This window comes from Eucyclogobius newberryi, unplaced genomic scaffold (assembly GCF_026437365.1).
Source record: "Eucyclogobius newberryi isolate DKJ021-1_F unplaced genomic scaffold, fEucNew1.0.hap1 SCAF_16, whole genome shotgun sequence".
In the NCBI taxonomy this organism is placed as follows: domain Eukaryota; kingdom Metazoa; phylum Chordata; class Actinopteri; order Gobiiformes; family Gobiidae; genus Eucyclogobius; species Eucyclogobius newberryi.
The window spans coordinates 26782478-26807116 of NW_027315790.1; the positions used below are offsets into that span (position 1 = coordinate 26782478).

The 24639-nt window shown below is 42.0% G+C and overlaps 2 protein-coding genes across 2 annotated transcripts; one reads left to right on the forward strand and one right to left on the reverse strand.

Moving 5' to 3' along the window:
* Nucleotides 1-326: 326 nt before the first annotated feature.
* rad21b (RAD21 cohesin complex component b) lies at nucleotides 327-17781 on the reverse strand. Its single transcript, XM_072448176.1, has 13 exons — nucleotides 17574-17781; nucleotides 16359-16488; nucleotides 15015-15114; nucleotides 14304-14410; nucleotides 13551-13760; nucleotides 12967-13089; nucleotides 12118-12246; nucleotides 10839-11062; nucleotides 9733-9916; nucleotides 8770-8915; nucleotides 1607-1765; nucleotides 665-748; nucleotides 327-547 (listed from the first exon to the last, which is right to left on the reverse strand). The coding sequence occupies exons 1-13, from the start codon at nucleotides 17715-17717 to the stop codon at nucleotides 356-358; spliced, it is 1932 nt and encodes a 643-aa protein (XP_072304277.1). The 5' UTR covers nucleotides 17718-17781; the 3' UTR covers nucleotides 327-355.
* A 5386-nt stretch (nucleotides 17782-23167) lies between these two features.
* On the forward strand, nucleotides 23168-24549 carry aard (alanine and arginine rich domain containing protein). The gene is made up of 2 exons (XM_072447189.1): nucleotides 23168-23437; nucleotides 24431-24549. The coding sequence occupies exons 1-2, from the start codon at nucleotides 23210-23212 to the stop codon at nucleotides 24545-24547; spliced, it is 345 nt and encodes a 114-aa protein (XP_072303290.1). The 5' UTR covers nucleotides 23168-23209; the 3' UTR covers nucleotides 24548-24549.
* The last annotated feature ends 90 nt before the right edge of the window (nucleotides 24550-24639 follow it).

Here is a 24639-nt window from a genome sequence, read left to right on the forward strand (position 1 = left end):
AGCGTCGCTCAAAAGTGTTCCGAAAGTCAAGTGCGTTTTGTGCGTTTAGCGATTGGGACGTAGCAACATTGTAATATCGCGATTATATTCTGATTCTTAAAACATCTTAAAACATGACAAAGGTGATCGCACAAAAGGCGTGTCACCTTAAACCTTGCTCCACTATCGCGATAAATATCAGATAACGCAATAATTGGAGTTTTAACGAGCCAAAATAGTCGTAGTTTTTGGTGTTTTAAGATATAAATTCAAGATATAAAGTTAGGCTTAAATTACGTACAAGTTGGGAGAAATCTCACTAAACCAAAGCCTAAATGAGAGTAGAATCGAGGAATTGTGGATGTCGAATGTCGGCTCAGATGACGTGGAAGCGCGGTCCGGGCGCAGCCACGATGTCGCTGTACGGTTCCTCTTGGACCAGCTCCACGGCCTGCTGCTTCTTCAGAACCAGGAAGCTGTAGAACTTTGCCGCCGCCTGTTTCTTGTTGTTGTTCTGGCACAGGTCCAGGAGGCTCACGGACTGGGCCCCGGTTTTATCCATCACTCTCTGGCGACAGAAAGGAACGGGTTTTATAAAACGTGTAATAATCTGGTCTCAAAATCTTCATACAGTGTTAAACGTAGCATAATGTGGCTTTTTAAAACGTGCAAACTCATCCCAAACCTGGAGGCCGTGAAGCATCTGCTGTGTTCTTTTGTTCCATCTTCGTTCCTCTTGGTCCTGGTCTCCTCCCTGCACTTCCTCCTCCTGAGACAAACAAACACACGCTTGAGCAACGCTTGGGCAAATATTTTCCTCCGAGGGCCATATTCGAATCCAGGAAAGTAGCGGATCATTGGTGTGAATTAGGTTTTTTGTTTTTTGAATCACTTTTCTGTCAAATATAGGCAATTGAATCTATTATTTAATTCATTTCACGTCATCTGTATTAAGGATACAAGTGCAGACAGATGAAAGGGCCGGATTATAAAGACAACCCGGCCGTATGTGGCCCGCGAGCCGTAGTTTGCCCACCCCTGCGCTTGACCCTGACAGAAATGATACTTTTATTCTCAAAGGGCGCACAATATTTCCTTAAGAGTTTTGTTTAGCTGAGCATATGACTGAGAGGATGTTCTTTGCACTCTTCTCTTTCTGTTTTGTGATTTCTGTCACGTCTTTGTGATTTTAATGCATGTTTTTCCTGTTGTGTGAAGCACTTTGAATTGCCTTTTGTACAAAATGAGCTCTACAAATAAACTTGCCTTGCACAAATGAGCTGCTGCAACAACTCAATTTCCTGAAACACATTAATAAAGTCCTCGAATCCCATTTTCAGCTCTGAAAGAAGATTTATAAACGCTCAGTCCAGTGTCTATCAGACCATTCCTACAACAGCAGCTTCACTCACCTTAATATTCAAGAAAATCTAGATCTGAAATGTCTGTACTTTACAATTAAGAGTAATTCAGACAAAAAAACTGAGTCTCAGCTTCACAAAGTGTCTGTAAAGGGTTCAGAAACAGCTTCAGTTTGAATTGTGGGTCATTTTAGTCAGAAAATCAGCCCTTGTGATAAATGAAAGTACTTCTGGACAGCTCAGCATTGGTCTGACCAGACGCTCACCTCGTCGTCCGAGTCGTCATCCGTCTTCTTCTTGTCCTTGTCGTTGAGCAGGTCCAGGTCCATGAGCTGACTGATGGTGGGTTCCTCTGGAGGCAGCTCTGACACCTCGTCCTGGGGAACAGCTCCTGAACTCTGCTGCTGCTGCTCCAACGCTCCCAACTGCAGAGCACCAACACACGGCTCATGTAGAGGTGACAGTACTGCACATGTAGAGGTGACAGTACTGCACATGTAGAGGTGACAGTACTGCACATGTAGAGGTGACAGTACTGCTCATGTAGAGGTGACAGTACTGCACATGTAGAGGTGACAGTACTGCACATGTAGAGGTGACAGTACTGCACATGTAGAGGTGACAGTACTGCACATGTAGAGGTGACAGTACTGCTCATGTAGAGGTGACAGTACTGCACATGTAGAGGTGACAGTACTGCTCATGTAGAGGTGACAGTACTGCACATGTAGAGGTGACAGTACTGCACATGTAGAGGTGACAGTACTGCACATGTAGAGGTGACAGTACTGCTCATGTAGAGGTGACAGTACTGCACATGTAGAGGTGACAGTACTGCACATGTAGAGGTGACAGTACTGCACATGTAGAGGTGACAGTACTGCACATGTAGAGGTGACAGTACTGCTCATGTAGAGGTGACAGTACTGCACATGTAGAGGTGACAGTACTGCACATGTAGAGGTGACAGTACTGCACATGTAGAGGTGACAGTACTGCACATGTAGAGGTGACAGTACTGCACATGTAGAGGTGACAGTACTGCACATGTAGAGGTGACAGTACTGCACATGTAGAGGTGACAGTACTGCTCATGTAGAGGTGACAGTACTGCACATGTAGAGGTGACAGTACTGCACATGTAGAGGTGACAGTACATATACTACCTCTGCTTCTGAAGAGTGCACACGCTTTTTTGCTCGCTCCGCTTGCTATCGCTGCTTTCCTTATTTATTTTGCTTTTTAATCAGTTTTTGTCTTCCAAACATTTTTGCTTTAGACTTTTTCAAGTAAACCAAGGATTTTAAGAACATTTTTCCAGTTTTAACGACATATCTGACGACAGCGACATGTCCGGGAGAAGAAGGGAGAAAGACTGTGAACGCTGTCGGAAATATCAACAAGAAATTAATGAGCTGAAAACACGGATATTTGTTTTGGAATCTGAAAAAGTTCTTCACGATACCATTCCTGTGTCAACCGATGGTAAGAAGAGCACACTTTTTACAAGAAAAACTGCTACTTTCAACCTAAACCGCAGTGACTGTGTCGTTTCCAAAACTGTCTAAAAACCAGAAAGACCAGGCTGTTTCTTGGAACAAACTTGGAGCAAAGCCTAAACGATACAAAGATAACGTGAAGTCGCCTAAAATACAGCTCACCAACAGATTTTTACCACTTTCAGAGATGGAATTAAATGAAAAAAGGAAAGATGACGTGGCCAAAATACAGCGAGGAGGATCTGTGCCAGGTGCCAAGGTCACGCAGATTGTTTTGGTTGGGGACGGCGCGATAAGTCACGTGACCCATGAAAAGATAAACACACATTCTTTTCCAAGCGCCACTGTTTCTGAGATAACGTCACTCCTTCCAAATATTATGGCCAAGCATGGAGGAGCTAAACAGCTGATTGTGCACGTGGGTGCAGTGGACATGCGGCGGGAACAGACTGAAGTTTTGAAAAAAGACTTCTTGAAGTTATTCGACGTGCTTGATAAAATGGAAATCAAAACATTCATAAGTGGACCTCTTCCAAACATCGACAGGAGGATAAACAAGTTTAGCCGGCTTCTTCAGCTGAACACATGGCTGTCCAAAGAGTGTACCCCTAGGGGACTACACTACATTGAAAACTTCTATCTATTCTGGAAACGAGAGGACCTGTTTAAGAGAAATGGCCCCCACCTATGCAGAGGTGGAGTGAGGGTGCTGACAGAGAACCTGCTCCACGCTCTGAGGCATTGGAGTGGGCCTGGACAGGGTCCTGAGCAGATAGTTAGAGAAGAGAGGAATGAGAGAAGAATTCCTGCTCCATCAGCCAGAGACCGAGCCAATGTTTCAACATCAAAAGCACCACAACCTCAGCCTCCACCAAAGGATTCATCAGCAGCTGCTCCACCACCACCAGCAAAGGATTCAGCTCCAGCTGCTCCACATTCACCTCCACCGCCTCCAGCAAAGGAACAATCTTCAAAGGCCTTGGACCCATCTGTGACAAGCCCAACAACATCCCTGTCATCGCCCCTGCCTTCACACCAGCCCTGGGTTCCCCCTGCAACATCTACTCCCACTAAAGATTCATCATTCTCCTTCTCATCTCCACTCTCACCCATGGGCCTTCCCAGCCATTTTGAAAGTCTGATCAAATCAGGCATTAAGATGGCTCCACTCACGCCCAATATAGCAAGGGCTATGTCTTCCCTGCACAAGCCGACTACACCAACAAAAGCCCCACCACCCATCCCCCCTCGCCTCTCACCTGGTCCCAAACTCTCCTTGGCTACAAAAGCCCCACCACCCATCCAACCTCGCCTTTCACCTGGTATCTCCCATAGCTAGGATGCACTGGGTCTCAGCGTTGCCGGGACTTATTGTCACATTAAAAATCAAACCAACCCGGGGCCCTATGTAAAAAGAGCCCCCCCTAGTGCTATTTCTGTAGTCACATCATCACACAGATGGAAAAACAAAATGCGAGTCAGGCCCAATCTGAGAAATGTGATTCATATTCCCTGTGAAAAGATAAAGCCCAGTCCCACTGAAACTAATCTGAAACTTGCTGTGCTAAATGTCAGATCCTTATGTAACAAATCTCTCTTAATTAATAATTTTATTTCTTCTTATAATCTTGATTTTATGTTTTTAACTGAAACATGGCTTGACAAAAACACAGGAAATGTAGTTCTGATAGAATCTGCTCCACCCAACTTTAAGTTTGAATCTGAAACACGAGAAAACAAAAAAGGGGGTGGAGTCTGTGCTGTCTTTAGAGATGAAATAATTACCCGCAGGTTGTCTTTTGGGGTGTTTTCATCATTTGAGTATGTATCCTTTAAAATGGAGCTAAAACGGTCTCCATCCATTCTCTTCATTGTTTTATACAAGCCTCCCCAGCACTGCCAACGTTTTATTGATGATTTTACTGAGATGCTTTCAGTCATATGCACAGACTTTGATGGTTTGGTCATTACAGGTGATTTCAACGTGCATGTTGATAATATTTGTGACAGAAACGCTAAAGAGCTTGATGCTGTCCTTGAAACCTTCAGTCTTACTCAGCATGTGAGAGGCCCCACCCACAGCAGAGGGCACACTCTAGATCTCATAATTACAAAGGGGGTAAATATTTCAAATGTTAATGTGATCGATGTTGCTCTGTCTGATCATTTCTGTGTCTTCTTTGACCTGTCTGTTTCTCCCAAACCTCCGGTTGGTCCTGCAGTTGTTCAGAGGAGACACATAAGTGATGGCACAGGTGCACTGTTTATGGAAATGATAAACTTTGAAAATGTCTCATGTTCTAATGTAAATGATTTGTTGAACTCTGTTACATCTAGTGTTTTGAATGTTCTGGACACCATCGCCCGTATAAAGGCTAAAATGGTTAAAAATAAGCAGAAGGCGCCGTGGAGAAATGATGATTCGGTCAGGGCACAGAAAAGGGAGTGCCGCAGGGCCGAACGGAAATGGCGCAAGTCAAAGCTCCAGGTTCAAAAAGAGATTTAATAATAATAATAATAATAATAACTTTTATTTATATAGCGCTTTTCAGTGACCCAAAGACGCTGAACATAATAAAAAGGGGGGGTATTTACAGACAGGGGGGACAACACGTACAGAACACATTAATATACAGATAAAATGAACAAGACAGAAGAAGTAGAGAGAAAAAGATGGGGATGTAACAGGGGGTAGAAGTGTAGGCAATGGGGTAGAGGAGGCTAGGGGTAGGGGAGGTCATAGGCTTGGGTGAAGAGGTATGTTTTTAGGCGGGATTTGAATGTTGTGAGTGAGGGAGAGTGGCGGACAGGTTGGGGGAGGGAGTTCCAGAGTCGGGGTGCTGTTCGGGAGAATGCTCTGTCGCCAAAAGTTTTGAGTCGGGATGTTGGTGCAGTCAGGGTGAGAGAGGAGGAGGATCGGAGAGCTCGGGTGGGGCGGTGGGGGATGAGGAGGTCAGACAGGTAGGGGGGGGCAAGGTGGTGAAGAGCTTTGAAGGTGAGGAGGAGTATTTTAAAGTTTATGCGCTGCTTGATGGGGAGCCAGTGGAGAGAGCGGAGAACGGGAGTGATGTGATCACGGGACCGGGTGTGGGTGAGGAGGCGGGCAGCGGAGTTTTGGACCATTTGGAGTCTATGGAGGGAATGGAAGGAGATGCCAGTGAGGAGGGAGTTGTAGTAGTCAAGGCGGGAGGAGATGAAGGCATGGATGCAGCGGGGAGGGTGAGGCAGTGTCGGATTTTGGCGATGCGGCGGAGGTGGAAGTATGAGGTCTTGACAATGTGATTTACAAAGAAAAGCTGAACATGTACAACCTAATCTTATGTAGAACTAGGGAAAGATATTTTTCTGAAATAATTGGAAGCTGCAGTAACAACTCGCGTGTCCTGTTTGCCACAGTAAACAGATTAACAAACCCTCCAGCTCAGCTGCCGTTAGAACTCATTTCCACATCCAAGTGTAATGAGTTTGCATTATTCTTTAATGACAAAGTTCAGGGCATTAAAAATGCTATAAATCCCACAATGCAAAAAATTACCCTAAAACCACCAAGACACTTAGAGCTAACTCACTTTGCACCAGTAACTGACAAAACTGTCCATGAGATCATCACCAGTCTGAGTTCATCTACATGCTGCCTTGATGTGTTACCCACCAGATTTCTAAAGTCTGTGCTGAACAGTTTGTTAGCACCATTCACTCACATAGTTAACATGTCGCTTCAATCTGGAACATTCCCAATGTCTTTGAAAACTGCGGTCATAAAGCCTCTCCTAAAGAAGAGCAGTCTTGATGCCGCAGTACTGAGTCAATACCGGCCCATCTCTAATCTGCCATTTTGGGGCAAAGTCCTTGAAAAGGTTGTTTACCAACAGCTCACAGATTTCCTCTTAATAAACAACTCATTTGATGTTTTTCAGTCAGGTTTTAGACCTCATCACAGCACTGAGACTGCTCTTGTCAAGGTGACAAATGACATCCGCCTGAACACTGACACGGGCAAAGCCTCAGTCTTAATTCTGTTAGATCTGAGTGCTGCTTTTGACACTGTCGATCATGGGATCCTCTTACAGAGACTAGAGGACTGGGTGGGCATCACTGGCACTGCCCTAAACTGGTTAAGGTCCTATCTGGAAGACAGGAAGTACTTTGTTGAAATTGGTAGCTGTGTCTCAGACCACATGACCCTGACCTGTGGAGTGCCCCAAGGGTCAGTCCTGGGTCCCCTTCTGTTCAACCTCTACATGCTGCCATTAGGTCAGTTGATACGCAGTGAAAATGTGTCCTATCACAATTATGCAGACGACACTCAGATCTATGTTTCACTATCGGCAGGTGACTATGGACCAGTAGATTCACTCTGTCACTGCATCCAACAGATCAGTTTGTGGATGCAAAACAACTTTCTCCAGCTGAACTCAGACAAGACTGAAATAATCGTTTTTGGCCCACAGAAACAAAGAGAAAGTGTTAGCGGTCACCTCCAGAGTCTCGCTCTAAAACCTACAAACCAAATTAGAAATCTGGGGGTAATAATGGACTCAGACTTGAACTTTAATAGCCACGTCAAATCAATAACATCAGCAGCTTTTTACCATCTAAAAAACATTGCCAAAATCAAAAATATACTGTCAAAACCAGATTTAGAGAGACTTATCCATGCGTTTGTCTCCAGTAGATCAGACTACTGTAACGGCCTGCTCACTGGCCTCTCCAAACGAGCTGTAAAACAGCTGCAGTACATCCAGAACGCTGGTGCTCGGGTCCTGACTAGAACCAGGAAGTATGATCACATTAGTCCTGTTCTCAGGTCTCTGCACTGGCTCCCTGTGGCTCAGAGAATAGACTTTAAAGCAGCTCTGCTTGTGTACAAGTCTCTCCATGGCCTAGCACCAAAGTACATCTTGGATATGTTAGTGCCATATGAACCATCTCGGACTCTGAGGACCTCAGGGACCGGCCTCCTGCTGGTGCCAGAGTCAGGACTAAACATGGAGCGGCCTCCTGCTGGTGCCAGAGTCAGGAAAAAACATGGGGAATCTGCGTTTCAGTTTTATGCAGCTAAAATCTGGAACAGTCTTCCTGAAGATGTGAGACAGGCTTCTACTCTGACAATGTTCAAATCTAAGCTAAAAACAGTTTTGTTTAGCTGCGCATATGACTGAAACAATTTTTTCTTTGCACTCTTCTCTTTTGTTTGTGATTTTATTAGTTTAGAAAATCAGTTGGATTGATAATTTTTAATTTAGTTAATTTTATTGTATTTCTGTAATTTCTTTGTGATTTGAATGCATTTTTCCTGCTGTGTGAAGCACTTTGAATTGCCTTGTGTATGAAATGTGCTCTACAAATAAACTTGCCTTGCCTTGCCAGTACTGCACATGTAGAGGTGACAGTACTGCACATGTAGAGGTGACAGTACTGCACATGTAGAGGTGACAGTACTGCACATGTAGAGGTGACAGTACTGCACATGTAGAGGTGACAGTACTGCACATGTAGAGGTGACAGTACTGCACATGTAGAGGTGACAGTACTGCACATGTAGAGGTGACAGTACTGCACATGTAGAGGTGACAGTACTGCACATGTAGAGGTGACAGTACTGCACATGTAGAGGTGACAGTACTGCACATGTAGAGGTGACAGTACTGCACATGTAGAGGTGACAGTACTGCACATGTAGAGGTGAAAGTACTGCACGGCACGTTTTGGAGCCTAAATATTGACCAGTTATTCAATTACTAACCCAGTTGACGGCTGTATTCTGAATCCCAGCAGCTAAAACACATTTGTTGTGTTTACTTTGTGCTGTTCTTTGTTGTCTAGAGTGACCAGATGTCCCTATTTAGATTAGCGGATAGATTATACACTGACTCACAAGCGAGGTGTGAATGATCCGAGTGAATTTAAAAGTGAATACTCATACTCACAGGCAGGGCCGGCTCCGCGTCCTGTGCTTTGCGCTTGAGCCCGCGCTGACCTGCCGGGGGCGGCATGGCAGACTCGTCCAGGGTCCGGCTTCCCTCCACGGCCGCCGACTGGAGGGCGCTGCCGGCCTCGTCCATCAGCGTCTGGTCTGGAGCACAAGGTTCAACACTTTGGTCACTTCTGACAGCGTTTGTAGCGGCAAAAGTAGAAGTAATACGACTGTGAAATGTGACAAAATCTGTTTGAATTTGCCCTGCTTACGTCTCATTTTGACATTTATACATCACAAACTCAAAACTCAGGCCAGAGAGGTAATGTATGTGGATAGAAGCAATGTACCTAAGGGTTTGTGAGTGCATATTAATGAACAAATGTTAAAATACAGTGTAAAAAATGTCCCTCTGTCGTCCCTAAAGAGGTTTTACAGAAGAAAATTACAAAACATTACAAAATTAAAATGACACGGGACAGTAAAACGCTAAAAGTAACAGTTAACAGTTCAAACTACAAACCTACAGTGTGAAAATCAAGCTCTAATATATCATCAACCTTGTCACCCCCAATTTAATCAAATCTTTTAAAGCTTTTAAGCTCAGATCAGGTCGAAGATCAAATGTTTCAGCTTCAACTGAGGCTTTTTGGCAGAGGAAACACAGAGAAAATGCTGCGTTACGCCAAAAAAAGCTGCCAATGCCTTTTTATAGTACATTTTACGCATAAACGACGTGTATCAGGAGCTCAGGGAACAATTTGTGATGGACCAGGACGAGTTTAGTGTCAAATTGGAGAAATATAACACGCATTTGTGACGTTTCAAAAACTACTTCACCCGAACATTCAATAATATAACAACACTAGCTTTGCCCGTGTCACTTCTGCTGTAGCTCCAGGTGTAAATCCTGTGTTATCGTAAAATGAAACCTACTTATCTAATATACCAGTTGTTTATCGTGTCCTGTGTTTACCCATGATGTCCTGTTGTTGTTGTTGTTGTTGTTGTTGTTGTTGTTGTTGTCCCGCGCTCTCCTCGCGTGGCACTTCCGAGTTCTCCAGGTCTTTGAGAAACTCGTCCAAACTGTCGGCTTCTCCTCCTTTCCTCCGCTTCCTCAGCTCATCCGGGACCAGAGGAGTCAGGCACCGGGTGAACATCTGCAGGAGACACAGACGGGACAATACTAGCATTAGTGACTATTACATCATTATCATCCTGGTGAAAACATGAATACAAACATACATTTATCTCATTTATAGGCTTTTTCCATCCAATAATTCTGTTCAATGACTCTTACAATAAACTAAAATGATCAATACGGCTGCAAATAATTATTAATTTTGTAGTTGAAGCTATTTTCTTTTGTACATTGAGACTTTTAAAATACATTATTGACCAAATAAAGGATGAAACATGGTGACTAAAGGGTTCTAGATGGAGAATATTTATGAATAAAGTGTATTATTGATGTAATTCACAAATATATTACTCTTTTGTGACATTTTGATTTGATAATGTCATTGTCTCTGTTGAATAAAGCTCTTTTTGCATGTGTTTTAGAGTCTGTATAGTCCAGATAATCTAAATGACCTGATTAATTAGAGATTAATAAATAAATACGATTGTTTTCAATAGTCGACTAGTAATTAATTCGCTGATTAATCGTTGGAGTCCTTGAGATCAATTGGATAAATTCGGCCTTTACGATCAATCATTTTGGTCATTGTACTTTGGAAATGTTCACTTGTCATTCCAATCAAATACATGTTAATATACCGTATTTTCCGGACTATAAGGCGCACTTAAAAGCCTTTAATTTGACACACTGCATCAATAAAGTTCAACTGACTGACTGTTTTGTTTCGCTTAATGCGCCTTATAGTCCGGAGCGCTTTAAATATGAAAAACGATCGAAAATATACCATTCATTGACTGTGCGCCTTATAATCCAGTGCGCCTTATAGTGCGGAAAATACGGTATGCAAAGAAATCACTTACAATACCTACAATCTGATCGCTGAACCTCGACAAAAAGACTAAAACACACATTAAAACACTTAAAACGCTCTCCTGTTTCACCTTGAGCAGCCTGTTGTTCCAGAGCGGCTGCGCGGGCAGAGAGAACAGCTTCTCCACTCCGCCCGTTTCCTTCCACATCATGAGCTTCTTGGTGGGCGGAGCCAGGTCCAGAGTGGTCACGATGTCGGAGTAATCGGACAACTGCGCCCGGATGGTTTTACTGTCCAGCTCCTTCACGCTGTCCACGATCAGCTTCCTCTTCCGCTTCGCTTTGGTCTCCTTCACTGGAAAGTGCAGAGGTCAAAGGTCACAACAGGCACGGCGAGGGAAAGTGTGACGCTGTTGCTGGTGTTGTGAAAATGTGCTTCATATTCAAAAGTGTTCACGCCCCTAATACGTTATTTACATGTTTTATTTTGTTTCTAATTTTTAAAACAGTTTTAAAGCGACGCACATACAAGAGATAAAAATAAATAAAAATAAACGTCCCAGTTGGTCCAAAGTGGGTCAAATTTGCCCAAATAGGGAAACCTTTTTATGCTGTAGAAAATAATACTCCCAAAATGTTTCCATGTTGAATTAAAAGTAAATTAATTTAAACAGAAAACTATCAGAGTGAAGAATAAAAAACAAAATAAATCCCTTGTCACACACATGATTCTAGACAGTTAAAACCATATTTTCCGATTAAAACATGCTTTTATTTAATGCTGCTTCACGCGATCTTTAGGAAACGAGAAGTCGAGGTTCTGACTTGTTTGTGACCAGTTTTTGGCATAAAAAGGTTCATATTGTTATTATAATTTTTTTTTTTTTTATAAGAGTTTTTATAAGAGCTCTTCAATTAAGAGTGTTTTTTTTATTATTTTGTTATCTGTTCTTTGCTGTTTACTTCTGTACCTACGTTGTGTTGCAACACTGGAATTTCCCCATTGTGGGACAAATAAAGGCTTATCTTATCTTATCCTGGGGCTTTAAAGATGCACTGTGTAACCTTTCTCTGTCTCTGTGGAGTTACCATTGCTTTGGCTTGAATATTCCACATTATTGCATTACACTTATTTATCTTGCATTTTTTCAAGTGCAGGTGTTTTTATTGCTCAAAAATGCCTCGCTAACATGCATTTTCACTGTGAGCGGGGTCGCCTCTCCACAGATCTGACTTGCAACTTGGCCTGGCGGTTGAATGTCACTTTACTGGCATATTGCAGGACACCCCGGGCAAAGAAACAGCACTTCTACAGAGACACTCCACCAGAAGAATGACAGAGTGCACCTTGAGCACACCTCCTGACCCGATGACGCTCTTTTCGGGGATTCTTACAGCGTGATGTCTTACCTGTGATGTCGATGGGCTCCAGGGCGAAGGTCTCCTCCTCGTTGTGGGCCAGAGTGGTCTGCTCGGCCTGGTCCGCCATCACCGGGAGGGGCTCGGTGGGGCCGGAGTCCGGGCTGTCCGGGGCTCCAGCTTTAACACAGAATACAACTACCACCATAGTGTATCCAGTCAGGCGTGGAACGGTTTGGACACTTTCAAGCACTTTCACAGTCGGACGGGCAATTAGCTGGCACTCCATAACGATACGTGAGAAAAGTGAATGCGTTAAGTCCGATGTAGGTAAAGATTGTATGTTTTCTACTGTTTGTGGCGGGTTTATGGATTAGCTTGGGTGAAAAGCCAGAAATGACTGAGGAGAAGATTCAAACTTCACTGCGTTCACACCTGATTTGGTTCTAAATTGAGCCCATTTTAGTCCTAATGTGGACTTGGTTTGATCATTGAATAGTCCTGATCCAGTCCAGGTTTCGTTTTGGATTTAATTCTGGTTTAGTCCCAATTTTGATGTGGTGAAGGTGGTGAAGTTTGAACTCGCCCTTAGACTACTTTAAGTTTGGTTCTGATAAGGCCAAAATTAAGGTGTGCGTTCACACTTGTGCTGGTTTGGTCCAGGTTTGCGGCCAGTTTAGTCCTGATGTAGCCTCGGTTTAGTCCCAAAATGTATGTGCACCCTTAGTCGCAACGTAGTCCTTTTTTAGTTCTGGTTTTGACCTCGGTTTAGGGTGCGTTCACACTTGCACAAACACCACATTAGAACTGGGACAAAACCCGGAACTAAACCAAAAACAATAATTTAAACTGGGCTCAAACCAGGATCAAATGGGGACAAGTGTGAAAGCGCAGACTGACCAGAGAGCGCATCGAAGTCGTCGTCGTCGTCTCCGTGGTCCTGGGGCATCATCACGCTCCCGGGGATCGCAGGGGGGTCGTCAAAAATACCTCCGCCGTCCTCATTGCTCAGCAGCTTGTCCACTTTACAAACAGGAAGAGGAATGTCAATCCATATAAACACAACTAATCAGTATTTTCACACATTATCTTTACAAATCTATTTAAAAGCCCTAATGACTATAATCTAAGTCTATTCCATAAAAAAAAATGTGTGGTCACATGTTTTAAGTAAATGTACAGGTTTCGTGGGGTTAGAGTTCCTTCATTTCCGCTTGCGGGTGTAACCTGCTCATATGGCGACAGAGGCTGGGATTTGGCCCATATTATTTGTTTTAATATCCTATATATCCTTATCAGGAAACTCCCAAAATATAACACTATAATTTTTTTGTACAGGCTTAAAATATCTTCTTAATATAGAATCTTAAATGTTACTTTATGTTAGTCAAAATGATTTAAAAAGGCAAATCTTATGAAGTCAGAATGCCTTTATTATGTAACGAAGTTTAAATGAGCATCTTTGGGCTGCAGGACTACATTACCCAGCATGCCTTCCTCGGTGCTCTCCATGGGATTGTCTCCGAAGTCGTCCTTGTACTGGTCGTACTCCAGGTGGTTGGACTTCTCGGTCTGATTGGCTGCGCCCTCGGCCTCGCCCTCCAGCAGCAGGTTGGAGGCCGAGGCGCCCATGATGTCCACCTCGAACGCACTGCCGTCTCGCATCATCTCGCGGTCGTCCATCCCGAAATCAGCTGAGACGGAAACGACACAGAAGAAGAAGAAGAAGAAGAAGAAGAAGAAGAAGAAGAAGAAGAATAAGAAGAAGAAGAAGAAGAAGAAGAAGAAGAAGAAGAAGAAGAAGAAGAAGAAGAAGAAGAAGAAGAAGAAGAAGAAGAAGAAGAAGAAGAAGAAGAAGAGAATTCACTGTCATTGTCCTAGATGAATGACAATAATACAGTTAAGCAGCACATTTGTCCCACAGCTACAATATATCAAGTCATTTGTTGGTCATATTTTTTCTAAAATAACTAGGATTTTATTATGATTAAATTATCTTATTTATTTAATTGCATTTATTTTATTTCTATATATTTTAATTGTTTTTATTCTATTTATTTATTTTTATTCTATTTATTTATTTATTTTCTATTTATTTTATGAATGCATCAACAGTGCCATCCAGTTATACATGCTACAAACTATACAAACTACACATTTTAATTTACAAGACATACATTGATTCAAAAGACAACTTGATTAGAGGTGAAAGAGGTGAGAGGTGACGTTTTACTCACAGAAGTCGTTGTCCTGGAGCAGGCTGAGGTTGCCCACTTCCTCTCTCATGGTGATCTCCTCGGCTCGGCTCTGGTTTAGGTTGAACTGCTGAGCCACGTCCAGGTCACTAAACGACACATTTATTTCAGATTTATGAGTCAAAGTTTCTCAATCGAGGATCAAGTTATAAGCTCTGGTCCACTGGATTTAATCAAAGTACGAGCTCAATATTGCAGTGATTTGTATGTGTTCACTATTTCATTGTTATGATTATATCTGTCTCCGCTGTCAGCGCTGAATTACCTTTTGACATAAAAAATAGATGAATAGTTCAAAAATAAAAAAATTCATAGTCAAATCTGAGCCCATAAAGCAGATGTTTATTTAAATGTGCAGTTCCCTTTGAAACATTTCACTGTTGTATGTCATTAGCATGTGTATTTTTATATATTCTACTGTGTTTCCACCTTATTTTTTGTGCACATTTCATGCTTTCTGTAGTTTACATCTTATTTTTAGCTAGTTATTTCTGTCTGCTCTACTGTGTCCAAGTAATTTCCCTTGTGGGTCACTAAAGTTTGTCTTGTCTTCTGCACTAGAGGATTCTTGGCCAGAGTTTAAACATGATTTGCCTCTCCACAAGTTAAAATCCTCTCTAGTATGTGCAGCAAGCTTAAGTCTAAGTCTACATGTGTATCGATAAAAGCCATGCAGCCCCGGTCGGAACTCACTCTAAGTCGGGCAGCGGCTGATCAAAATCGTGGAACTCTTCCGGGAGCGTGATGGCGTTGTAAGCGGCTTCTCTGTTTTCCTCGGGCAGATCCACCACACCTGCACAGGGCAACAATGTACGGAGTCAGGACAGATGTTGTGATGAAAGCCCAGTCCCGCCGTGAATAATGATTAAAAGGCCACAGGAAGTCATCATTTTGAGTTTCTAGGGCTTCATTTGGGGTTTGAATGTCATAAATGTCACAAAGTGTTTATTTAGAAAGGCTCTTTTCATATGATATCACACGATGAGCCTCACGAGTGCTGCTTAGAAGTTTAACGTTTGTGAAGCCTAATATTTGTACAGAAGTGCAGATTGTGTCATGGAAGAATCTAGAATTGTCTTGTTGAATTAATTTAGTTAATGTGTTTGAATGAATTTAGTTTATTATGTGCCCTAAACTTTTTTTGGGGGGGGGGGAATTTTGCCATATTTTTTTTTAATTCTTATTTTCAACTGTACAAAAAATATTATAATTGTTTTCCTCTGGTTCTGTCTGTTTGTGTTTGTTTGGTTGTGTGCTTGTTTGCGTGTTTGTTTGTGTGCTTGTTTGCGTGTTTGTGTGTTTGTTTGTTTGTGTGTCTGTTTGTGTGTTTGTTTGTTTGTTTGCGTGTTTGTTTGCGTGTTTGTTTGTGTGTTTGTTTGTTTGTGTGTTTGTTTGTGTGCTTGTTTGCGTGTTTGTTTGTGTGTCTGTTTGTGTGTTTGTTTGTTTGTTTGCGTGTTTGTTTGCTTGTTTGTTTGTGTGTTTGTTTGTTTGTGTGTTTGTTTGTTTGTGTGTTTGTGTGTTTGTTTGTTTGTGTGTTTGTTTGTGTTTGTTTTTTGAAAAAATAGAAAACAATGATAACAAATTATAAGAATACATTTATTTATTGTCGTATTATGTAGAAAAAGGGGTGGGGCTTAATACATCCCTCCCCTTCTTCACACTCCCTTATTGGACAGACAAGGAGAGAGAACATGCTATTCAACAACATGTAACTTGATGTATATTTTGTCCTAGTTGTTTTTTCCCCTGCACATTGTCCGAAGAAGTAAATAGATCAATTAATTCATCATTTCAAGTTTAAAAGTCATAACTAACCACACCGTACAAGGGCTCGTTAGCAGGATATGTGCTGTAAAGTGGTAATTACATCAAAATTACACAGGAAATGTACTTGTGACGAAAACGCTATTTGGTCTGTAAATATGTCACTTCATCTTCATCCTTCACTGGCCTTTGAAATGGAAGGATCAAAGGGGGAGAAATGGCCGGATGAATGAATGATGTATTTATTATTGAAGCCGTGTGAGGGGTCTTCACCTGGTCGGAACGCCATCTTGATCTTGATGAAGGCCTCGTTGCAGTCTGCCAGCAGATACTTGGCCTTTCTGTGGTAGATCCTCACCACGCCCAGAAGCAGGTGTCCAGAGGTGCGCAACGCCATCTTCACCTTTTCAACAATTCAACAGAAATATATCATCGATCACACACTTTTAGGCTGTGCAGGCTCTGTATGTGGTCCACAAGTGGGTAAAACCTCTTAAAAGTGGGACGTTGGACCTTTGATTTATTTATTCCATTTTGTCCACCAAAACTTCAGCTTTTAAAGAGGAAGTGTCGAAATCCAACGAATGCCCAAACTTCAATCAAACAATCCCTCCAGACACCAGCTTTACTCATTCATATATTGAACAAAGAAAATCTAGGCCGAGATTAAAATCTGATGTTCCTGAGCAGAGTTTTTTCACACTTAAAAACAGAATAAATCAGACAACAGAGGACAAAACTGCAGAGTCTCGGCTTCACAAAGAGTCCAGATTAAACTGGGGTGCATTTTAGTCTGGTGTTTTAAGAAAAATAAGCCCTCTTGAGTTAAGGCATCTACAGATACACACCTTTCCCCGCATTGTACGCTTTCTGTCTGTATATTCTGTGTCAAGATGAACTTTGGAAAGTGGCTAGAAGTACTGAAGTATAACTGAAAGTAGTTTTTATTTATCTTATTTTATTTATTTTATTTATTTTATTTATTTTATTTATTTTATTTATTTTATTTATTTTATTTATTTTATTTATTTTATTTATTTTATTTATTTTATTTATTTTGAGCAAGTCAGTTTATACAAATAAGTATAAACTAGTACATGTCACACAAAAAATAACAAAAAAACTTTGTTTTTTTGTGCAGGTGTCACCAAATTCATTAACTTTATTAATTTGTGGGAAAAGTAGATAACGCTTTAAGCTTGAGACAGCTTTTATCCACATCAGACAGTGTTAAGAAACAGTTGTTATGAAGCACTTTTATATCTTTGGATTAAGACAGTAACAATAACACTAAAGGCTTGTCAAGGCATTTAAAAGGTTTCATCTCTACAGTTCTGTTCACATTTTTCCAATAAATATCTTACCGTGAAATAATCCAGACCATACCAGGACCATACCAGGACTAAACCAGGACTAAACCAGGACTAAACCAGGACTACATCACGATTAAACTAGAGCCAAACTAAAGACAAATGCATTTAAACGTACCTTTGGTGAGATGATGCTCTCCACGCTGCTCTCCAGATTGCACTCAAACACATGTGCTTTGGTCAGCTTCTTGTCCCAATGGGCCGCCAGCCAGATCTTAGCCAGCGGCCCTCGTTTGCTCAGGACAAAGTGTGCGTAAAACATGGTCCCGGCGCCGCTTCACCGCCGCGGGGGGGAAAGAGCGGGGTCCGAGAGGAGAGCGAGGGTCCTGAAGTGAGAAGTGAAGGTCAGGATGGGTCAAAAAGCAGAACAAAGGTGAAATCTGAACGGGCCGTGGCTCTTTGAAGGACATTTATCACCGCTGTCAATCACGTTTAGCAGAAGAGTGATATCATCTGTCGTCTTTATAGTGAGGTAACAAAGAAGCACATTTGAAATAATATGTCTCTAAATAGAATTAAAAAATGTTCCAAATCCAACCAAAATGTTCCTTCTTCTATGGGATTTGAACAATTATTGATTTCTTCTCGATCTCTCTTATTTCTTTAAAAAATTACATTAAATTGTGAAATAGGTTTGATACTAATAACATAACAGAGCATTTAAAACAAAGGTGATACTCTTTGCTGATTCAATGAGGGACACACTGTCAACGAGAAAGAAACCTGCACCAACAGTTTAAATATTGTCTATTTTTGTTTTTACCTCAAATTTTTTCAAGAAATTTAAATTATTTCTTATACTTTTCTCTATTGGTCAAAAAAAGCCAGTAGAGAAAAGCACACGTCCATGTGCAGCCGGCCGCAGAGTCGTGAGTTTGAATCCTGACAATTTTCTGCATGTCCTCCCTTCTCTCACCCCCCATTTCACATCGTCTTTCCTGTCTAATAAAGCCTACGGGACAAATTCTTTTCTAAAATAAATAAATTAAAAAGCAGAGATTAATTTATCATAAAGCAGTGGTCCAAAATAACAACTGTTGGCATTTGCAAACCCCGATATAAAGAGTAGGAGACCCGTAAAGTGATAAAATAGCCTCATGTCTATAATGTTTGATTTTATTTTGAAGCTATAGACCTGGATATAGACCCAAATACCCAAATAATAATGTACATTTACCACTGCACTTGAAGGATGAAAGCCTTATTGAAGACTCTACATTTTAAATACTTCTCTCAAATTCATCTGGGGATCCAATGTTGAGAACCACCAGCACAAAGCAGATTGTATTAGCATTTTTGTACAGCTTGTTTTTTAAAAAGGGGCAGAAATCTGACTCAAGGAAGCCACCATAGTCTGAGAAACAGTCTCATAACTAATCAGAAACCCAATATCAGATCGAAAAATGTGATCATCAAAAACACCAGTTCATTAGTGGATTTTTAGAGTAAACAATGAAGTGCAAAACAACTTATTTTTCATAGATTTTTGCCTTTGCCACATACATTTGCTGTATTTGCATGATTTCCCTTGTCCAAACCTGCAGGAGTAAATCAGATCACACACATCAGCTTGAACCAGATCAGATTGTGATCAGATTCCGTGGTGTGCATGTAAACAAAGCCTTGACAACGCATGACAACCAACTCAAAGAAGCGGGACTGGAAGGGGCTGCAGCAGAGTGATGTCATCCCGGTTAGACAGCTCCACAGCGGCGCACGCGGGGCCTGCGCGCGCTCATGCAAAATAACCCCGGCTCTGATCACGCACACGCACAAAGCAGAGCCACAAACCCGGTGAAACGGAGCCACAGTAACGCATCCGCCCGGTTCCCAACAGGTGATGCTGCAGAGACGAGCCGCGGCGACTCGAGCCTCTGCAAAAATCACGTCCTCCTCCAAAAAGAACGCCTCATTCATTTGCGCAGCCCTCGTGTCTCGGTCCATCCTCCTCGGCATTAAGCTGTCATCCTCACTTTGTTAGCGGTTCCGCCCCGGTACCGGCCGCAGTCCAGCTCTCCGTGGCGTTTCCATCACGTCCCGCGCCGGAGAAGGGGGTGAAGATGGCGTCGGGCTCGCGGTGCTGCGCGGGGGAGAGAGAGCGGCGGGGATTGGACGCGCCGGAGCCGGGGAGAGAGGTGCTGATGCTGGGCTCAGAGCGGGAGGGAGGGGGCGATGCAAGCACGGTGAGGTCATGCAGAAGAGTTTGAATATGGTTTTCTTTTCTCAAGATACCACTGTTTTACTTTTAGTCAGGTTCTGTGCAGATCTTTCCAGGTTTTGCGCAGATCTTGACAAGTTCTGTGTATAATGATAAGTTTTGTGCAGATCTCGACAGGTCCTGTGCAGATATTGACAGGTTCTGTGCAGATTTTGACAGGTTCTGTGCAGATTTAGACAGGTTCTGTGCAGATTTAGACAAGTTTTGTGCAGTTATTGACAAGTTTTGTGCAGATCTTGACAGGTTCTGTGCAGATATTGACAGGTTCTGTGTATAATGATAAGTTTTGTGCAGATCTTGACAGGTTCTGTGTATAATGATAAGTTTTGTGCAGATCTTGACAAGTTCTGTGCATATCTCGAATAATTTTGTCCAAATCCTGAATGTAACTTTGTAGGTGTAGGAAATTAAAAGTCCAATGTTTCAGTAAAAATGCACGCAAAACTTGATTTATTTATGTAGACCAACCACTAAGGGGCGGCAAAGTTACTTGAATGGAAGTCACACAGATAATAAACTGACTTCACGTGACACGTTATGGGACAGAACATAACTGTCACTGATAAGGAAAAGATTTGTGCACCAACTCCTGCTCAAACATCTCAAACATGTTTATATTTATATTTTCCTACTTTTTTTGTCCCCAGAGAAATTTACCCTCTGCATTATCCTTCACTGCCTCTTTGGAAACCTCAGGAGCAGTGGATCCATCTCCAGATCCTGAGCTTCAAAATGGTCAGGACTATACTTTTGTCCTACCTTTTCCTTGCCCTTTAAGTTACCGCGCATAAGTTCATTTAAGCGATATGAAAAGTGCTCTTTTTCCTGATAGATCACCCTCAAAATGCCTTTGCACGTCTCTGCTCCACACGCCCCCCACGCTGTCCCGGGAGTCTAATCAGCCCCTCGACCTATGCGGAGTCCCTGAAGTGCCCTGACTGTGAGTCTGTGAGCCAGTCTGTATCTGAAGGATGCAGTTGTGGTGCCTACGTCACAATCAACATTAAATTAACATGAACCCATCTTAATTTTAAGCTCTTCTATACCACTTCTTCTTCTCTTCTTACATATGTGTGTGAGTGAAGTCTCCGTTCTCTCGTGTGTGTGTGTGTGTGTGTTGTCAGACTGCTGCTAATTGGTGTCTGTCCCTTGACCTTCAGAAGCCGCGGCGTCTGTCTCACAGTCCACGGGGTCCGAACGGAGTCATGGCTCAGGTCTGACGAGCTCCGACAGCTCCCGCCTCCTGCGCCGTCCGTCTGCACCTCTGTGAACAAAACACGTCCCCTCAATGTGAGCAAGAGCGCATCAGAGAGGTCAATAATCATGTCGCCGCTCAAGCCGCTGCCTCGTTGTCTACTCTTTTTGCTTCTACGCATGTCAAGATGATTAAACTGACTGATAAGCGTGATTATTTAGGTAAAACAATAACTGTGAGAACTAAAAGTAATGATTGTATACCATAAATAAGTCAGATGTAAAGTGTGGGCTGTTAATATCGCATTCACTTGTTTTTTTTTCATAAAGCTGGGCACGAATTGAAGAATAGTAGTGTGTGTGAACATAAGAAAAGTGAGGATTTCTCTGTTGTTTGGTCTTTTTGTCTGTAATTGTGAATCGTTGTAAAATTGGGATATTTCCTTTCAGAGTGAATGAAGAATGGGCTGGAGTATCTTTAAAACGCCCCGTAAACAATCAAGACATTAGTATTGTTATTTGGGATTCTTTGGAAAGTTATTGCGTCACAGTAAACATGAACCAACGCCTTTTGTGAATTCTCTGGAAGAACGATTACGAAAGCACACAACTTCCTCATAGTGACAAATTACAGTAAGCCTGGGAGTAAAAGACGCAGTGTCCGGGCCCCTCATGAATCAGACTAATACACTAAACCCCGTCTGAAAGTCCAGAGGAGGCAGAACCGTCCCACAGAGGCCACAGGGGAGCGGACTCGGCCCCCACAGTGAGGCTGGTTATATTTCACCGGATCAGGGCTTTGTGCCTCTGCAACTGTCCCGTAATCTGACAGAGCGGTCTTATTTAGGCTCCGCTCCACATCGGGGGCCACAGACGGCGCTGTTCACTGCAAAAAGGAGTAAACATGTCTTCTAAGTTATAAAAACTCTTTTCAGATTTTAAAAATATACTCGATGAAGGCTTTTACGTTGTTTTATAAGCTTTATTTTGTGGACTACAGGTTGTTTTTGTAAATCAGAAATAAGGTTAAGGTGATAATGAGTGATAACTAACTTTGTAGTTGGGTAGTTACATTTACTCAGTTACATTCACTTGAGTATCGTTTTTAATATATTGTACTTTTTGGAGTACTTTTCAGACACTAAACTATTATCTCTACTTGAGTAATATTGAAGTAACCACAAAAGTTTCCTTTCCTCTTCCCACAAGTGACAACATCCTGACATTAACCATATGAAATTATCCAAACATTTGTGTTTTTTGCACTGCTTCTTCAGATATTATTTATTTTTTCAAATTTCTGTGCATTTTTTAGATTTGTTTTGTCCTTACCATTACATTAACATCAAATTATTTATCAGATTATGTACAGTTGCAGTTACTTTTACTTGTGTAGTCATTTCCAAAACGCTTTTGTACTTTTACTTGATTTGTTGCACAGTCCAGTTTTTTTCCTTTAGAGTAGAAATATATATTATTAGTAGTTATTGTTACACTTACTCACTTACTTACTTACTTACTAACTTATTTACATACTTACATACTTACATACTTACTGATATTGTAGTAGTAGTAGTAGTAATAGTAGTAGTACAGAATGCTAAGAAACATTTTTTTAGTTCGGCCTGATTACTGTATGCAATTTAATTCCTGTATAAAGACAAAAGTGAATGTACAATATTGTTATACAAGGGTTTCAGAGTGGAAAAAAATAGCACTGTTTATTTTTTATACTGTTGTTAACTTTTCAAACGGTCAAAAGTTCTCAAAATGTCTCCAACAAGCTAAAACCCATGAATAATTACCAGTTTTAAATCTCAGTGGTTTAGTCAAGTCAATATGTGTGTAATAATCACAACAACAGTATTAATCATGTTATATATGAGCTTTAGTCAAAACAAAGCTACTAAAACTGAACAGTGCAGTTTTAGAGTGCACAGGCAGCTTTGCACATGGCCACTTAATCCATCTGTGCGGTGCAGAATTCTCACACTGGAGTTGTAAGGCACCGTCCCGACTGAAAAAGGGTAAGAAAAGGGGGAGGGAGCGGGTTCTTTTCACTTCTCAGTTAGTCCCAACAATAGTCTTTGTCCGAGATCTTCCAGCATTATTATTGGTGCCACTGAACAGAGGTGGGACGGGTGAGGAAGTGGGGAGGGGGCCAGCTTCACCATAGCAACAATGACAAAACAGGGCCGTCCCACACCGGGCCACGGGACAAGGCAGCTGCTGACAGAGCGAGAGCGTGCTAAGACGTTGTGAGGAGAGGACTTAACAACTGAGATATAGCCACGTTTTGTCACCTCTGCTTCGGGGTTAGCGTTTAATTCTTCCCCCTCAAAATGAACCGGGACAGTCACAGCGAGGACACCTTATCCACTCTGATGCTGGATAATATTAAGACTAAGCTGAAACATGCCTTCAGAGCGACAGGAGAAGGAGCCAGAGGAGGAGACGGGTGCCAGAGGGGAGCGGGACGTCCCATGAGCATCGGCCAGAGTCTCCAGGCCAACGAGGAGCTGAGGCGGGCGCAGATCGACGGGGCTTTGACGTGGATCAGGTCCGAACTGGTGAGTAAAGGTCACAATTTATTCATCCGTATGAAAAAGTGGGATTTAAATAAGGGATTTTGTTGCTCGCCTGTTGTTTCACAGTTTGCCTTTAACTTATGTATCACAAAAAGCAGGTAAGAACGATAATAAGATTTGTTTGTAGAGCGCCGTTTGTAGGATAGAGGACTGCAATTCAAAGTGCTTCACAAAAGGAAAACCCCTCCAAAAAACAAGCATTATGATATAAAACCAAAACATAAACAAAAAATAAAATCTAAATAAAACATATAAAATACAGCGCATTCATGTAGAAACTTAGGTGAAAAAACATTAAAAACCCCACATAACAATAAACAACAGCCCAAAAAACAAAATGAAGGCGTGTATAGTGAAAGTAGACATCCCATTTTGTCCAAAGTCTGTCAAATTTATCCCAAATGATGTATGTGTGATCGGTACCATCTCATGTATTTCAATTATTATGTCAGTTTTGTGCTAATTGAGCAAGTGATGTCCACTTCTGACAAAAATGTTGCATGGTGTTATTTTATTTGAAATATAAACACATGTGGTTGAATAAATGTGAGATAGGCAAGCTAAATGCCATAGTGTGGTGCATTTCAGGTAATGCAATAACATCTCCATGGAGACAACCAGATGGTGGACTACTAGAAAAGCGACACGTGTTTGAGGGTGGGAATTACATGACAAATGAAATGTTGTAGTAGAACTAGGAAAAAATTATCTAAAACGCAAGGAACTGATAATAACAACTGGATCAGTCGTTCTCAACGTTTTTCATAATACCTAATATTTAGCCTTCTGAGTACCATTAGATCTATAATTCCATCACTATTCCAGGTCTATAACAGGTCACACTTTGTTGTTCATGCTGTTGATTGACAAGCGGCTATAACACTGCACATTTACGTCCTGCTAGTGTTTGCTGATATTTTGCGTAATCTGCCTTGTCTACGACTCACATAACTGAACAAATAACTTGTGCCACAGCTGGAGATGAGGTCCCAGGACTTGCAGCTGGCCCAGACCCTGCTGGGACTGAACAGTGAGATCCAGAGACTGAGGAGGGAGAGTTTCGGAGGGTCAGACATCGACGAGCAGCAGTAAACGGACGAGAAAAGAACGAAATGTCCACCGTCTCCTTGAGGGCCAACTGAGGGCATGCGCTTGAGTAAATCCGCTTCAAAATACACGGAATT

What these genes read in the sequence shown, in the direction of transcription:
- rad21b (XM_072448176.1), bottom strand. Translation starts at nt 17,717, where the DNA reads ATGTTTTACGCACACTTTGTCCTGAGCAAACGAGGGCCGCTGGCTAAG. An exon ending in CAAGATGGCGTTCCGACCAG is followed by an intron (nt 15,115 to 16,358) that starts GTGAAGACCCCT and finishes TGCCCTGTGCAG; the next exon opens with GTGTGGTGGATCTGCCCGAG. An exon ending in GGAGCCCATCGACATCACAG is followed by an intron (nt 11,063 to 12,117) that starts GTAAGACATCAC and finishes TGCACTTTCCAG; the next exon opens with TGAAGGAGACCAAAGCGAAG.
- aard (XM_072447189.1), top strand. Translation starts at nt 23,210, where the DNA reads ATGAACCGGGACAGTCACAGCGAGGACACCTTATCCACTCTGATGCTG. An exon ending in CGTGGATCAGGTCCGAACTG is followed by an intron (nt 23,438 to 24,430) that starts GTGAGTAAAGGT and finishes CTTGTGCCACAG; the next exon opens with CTGGAGATGAGGTCCCAGGA.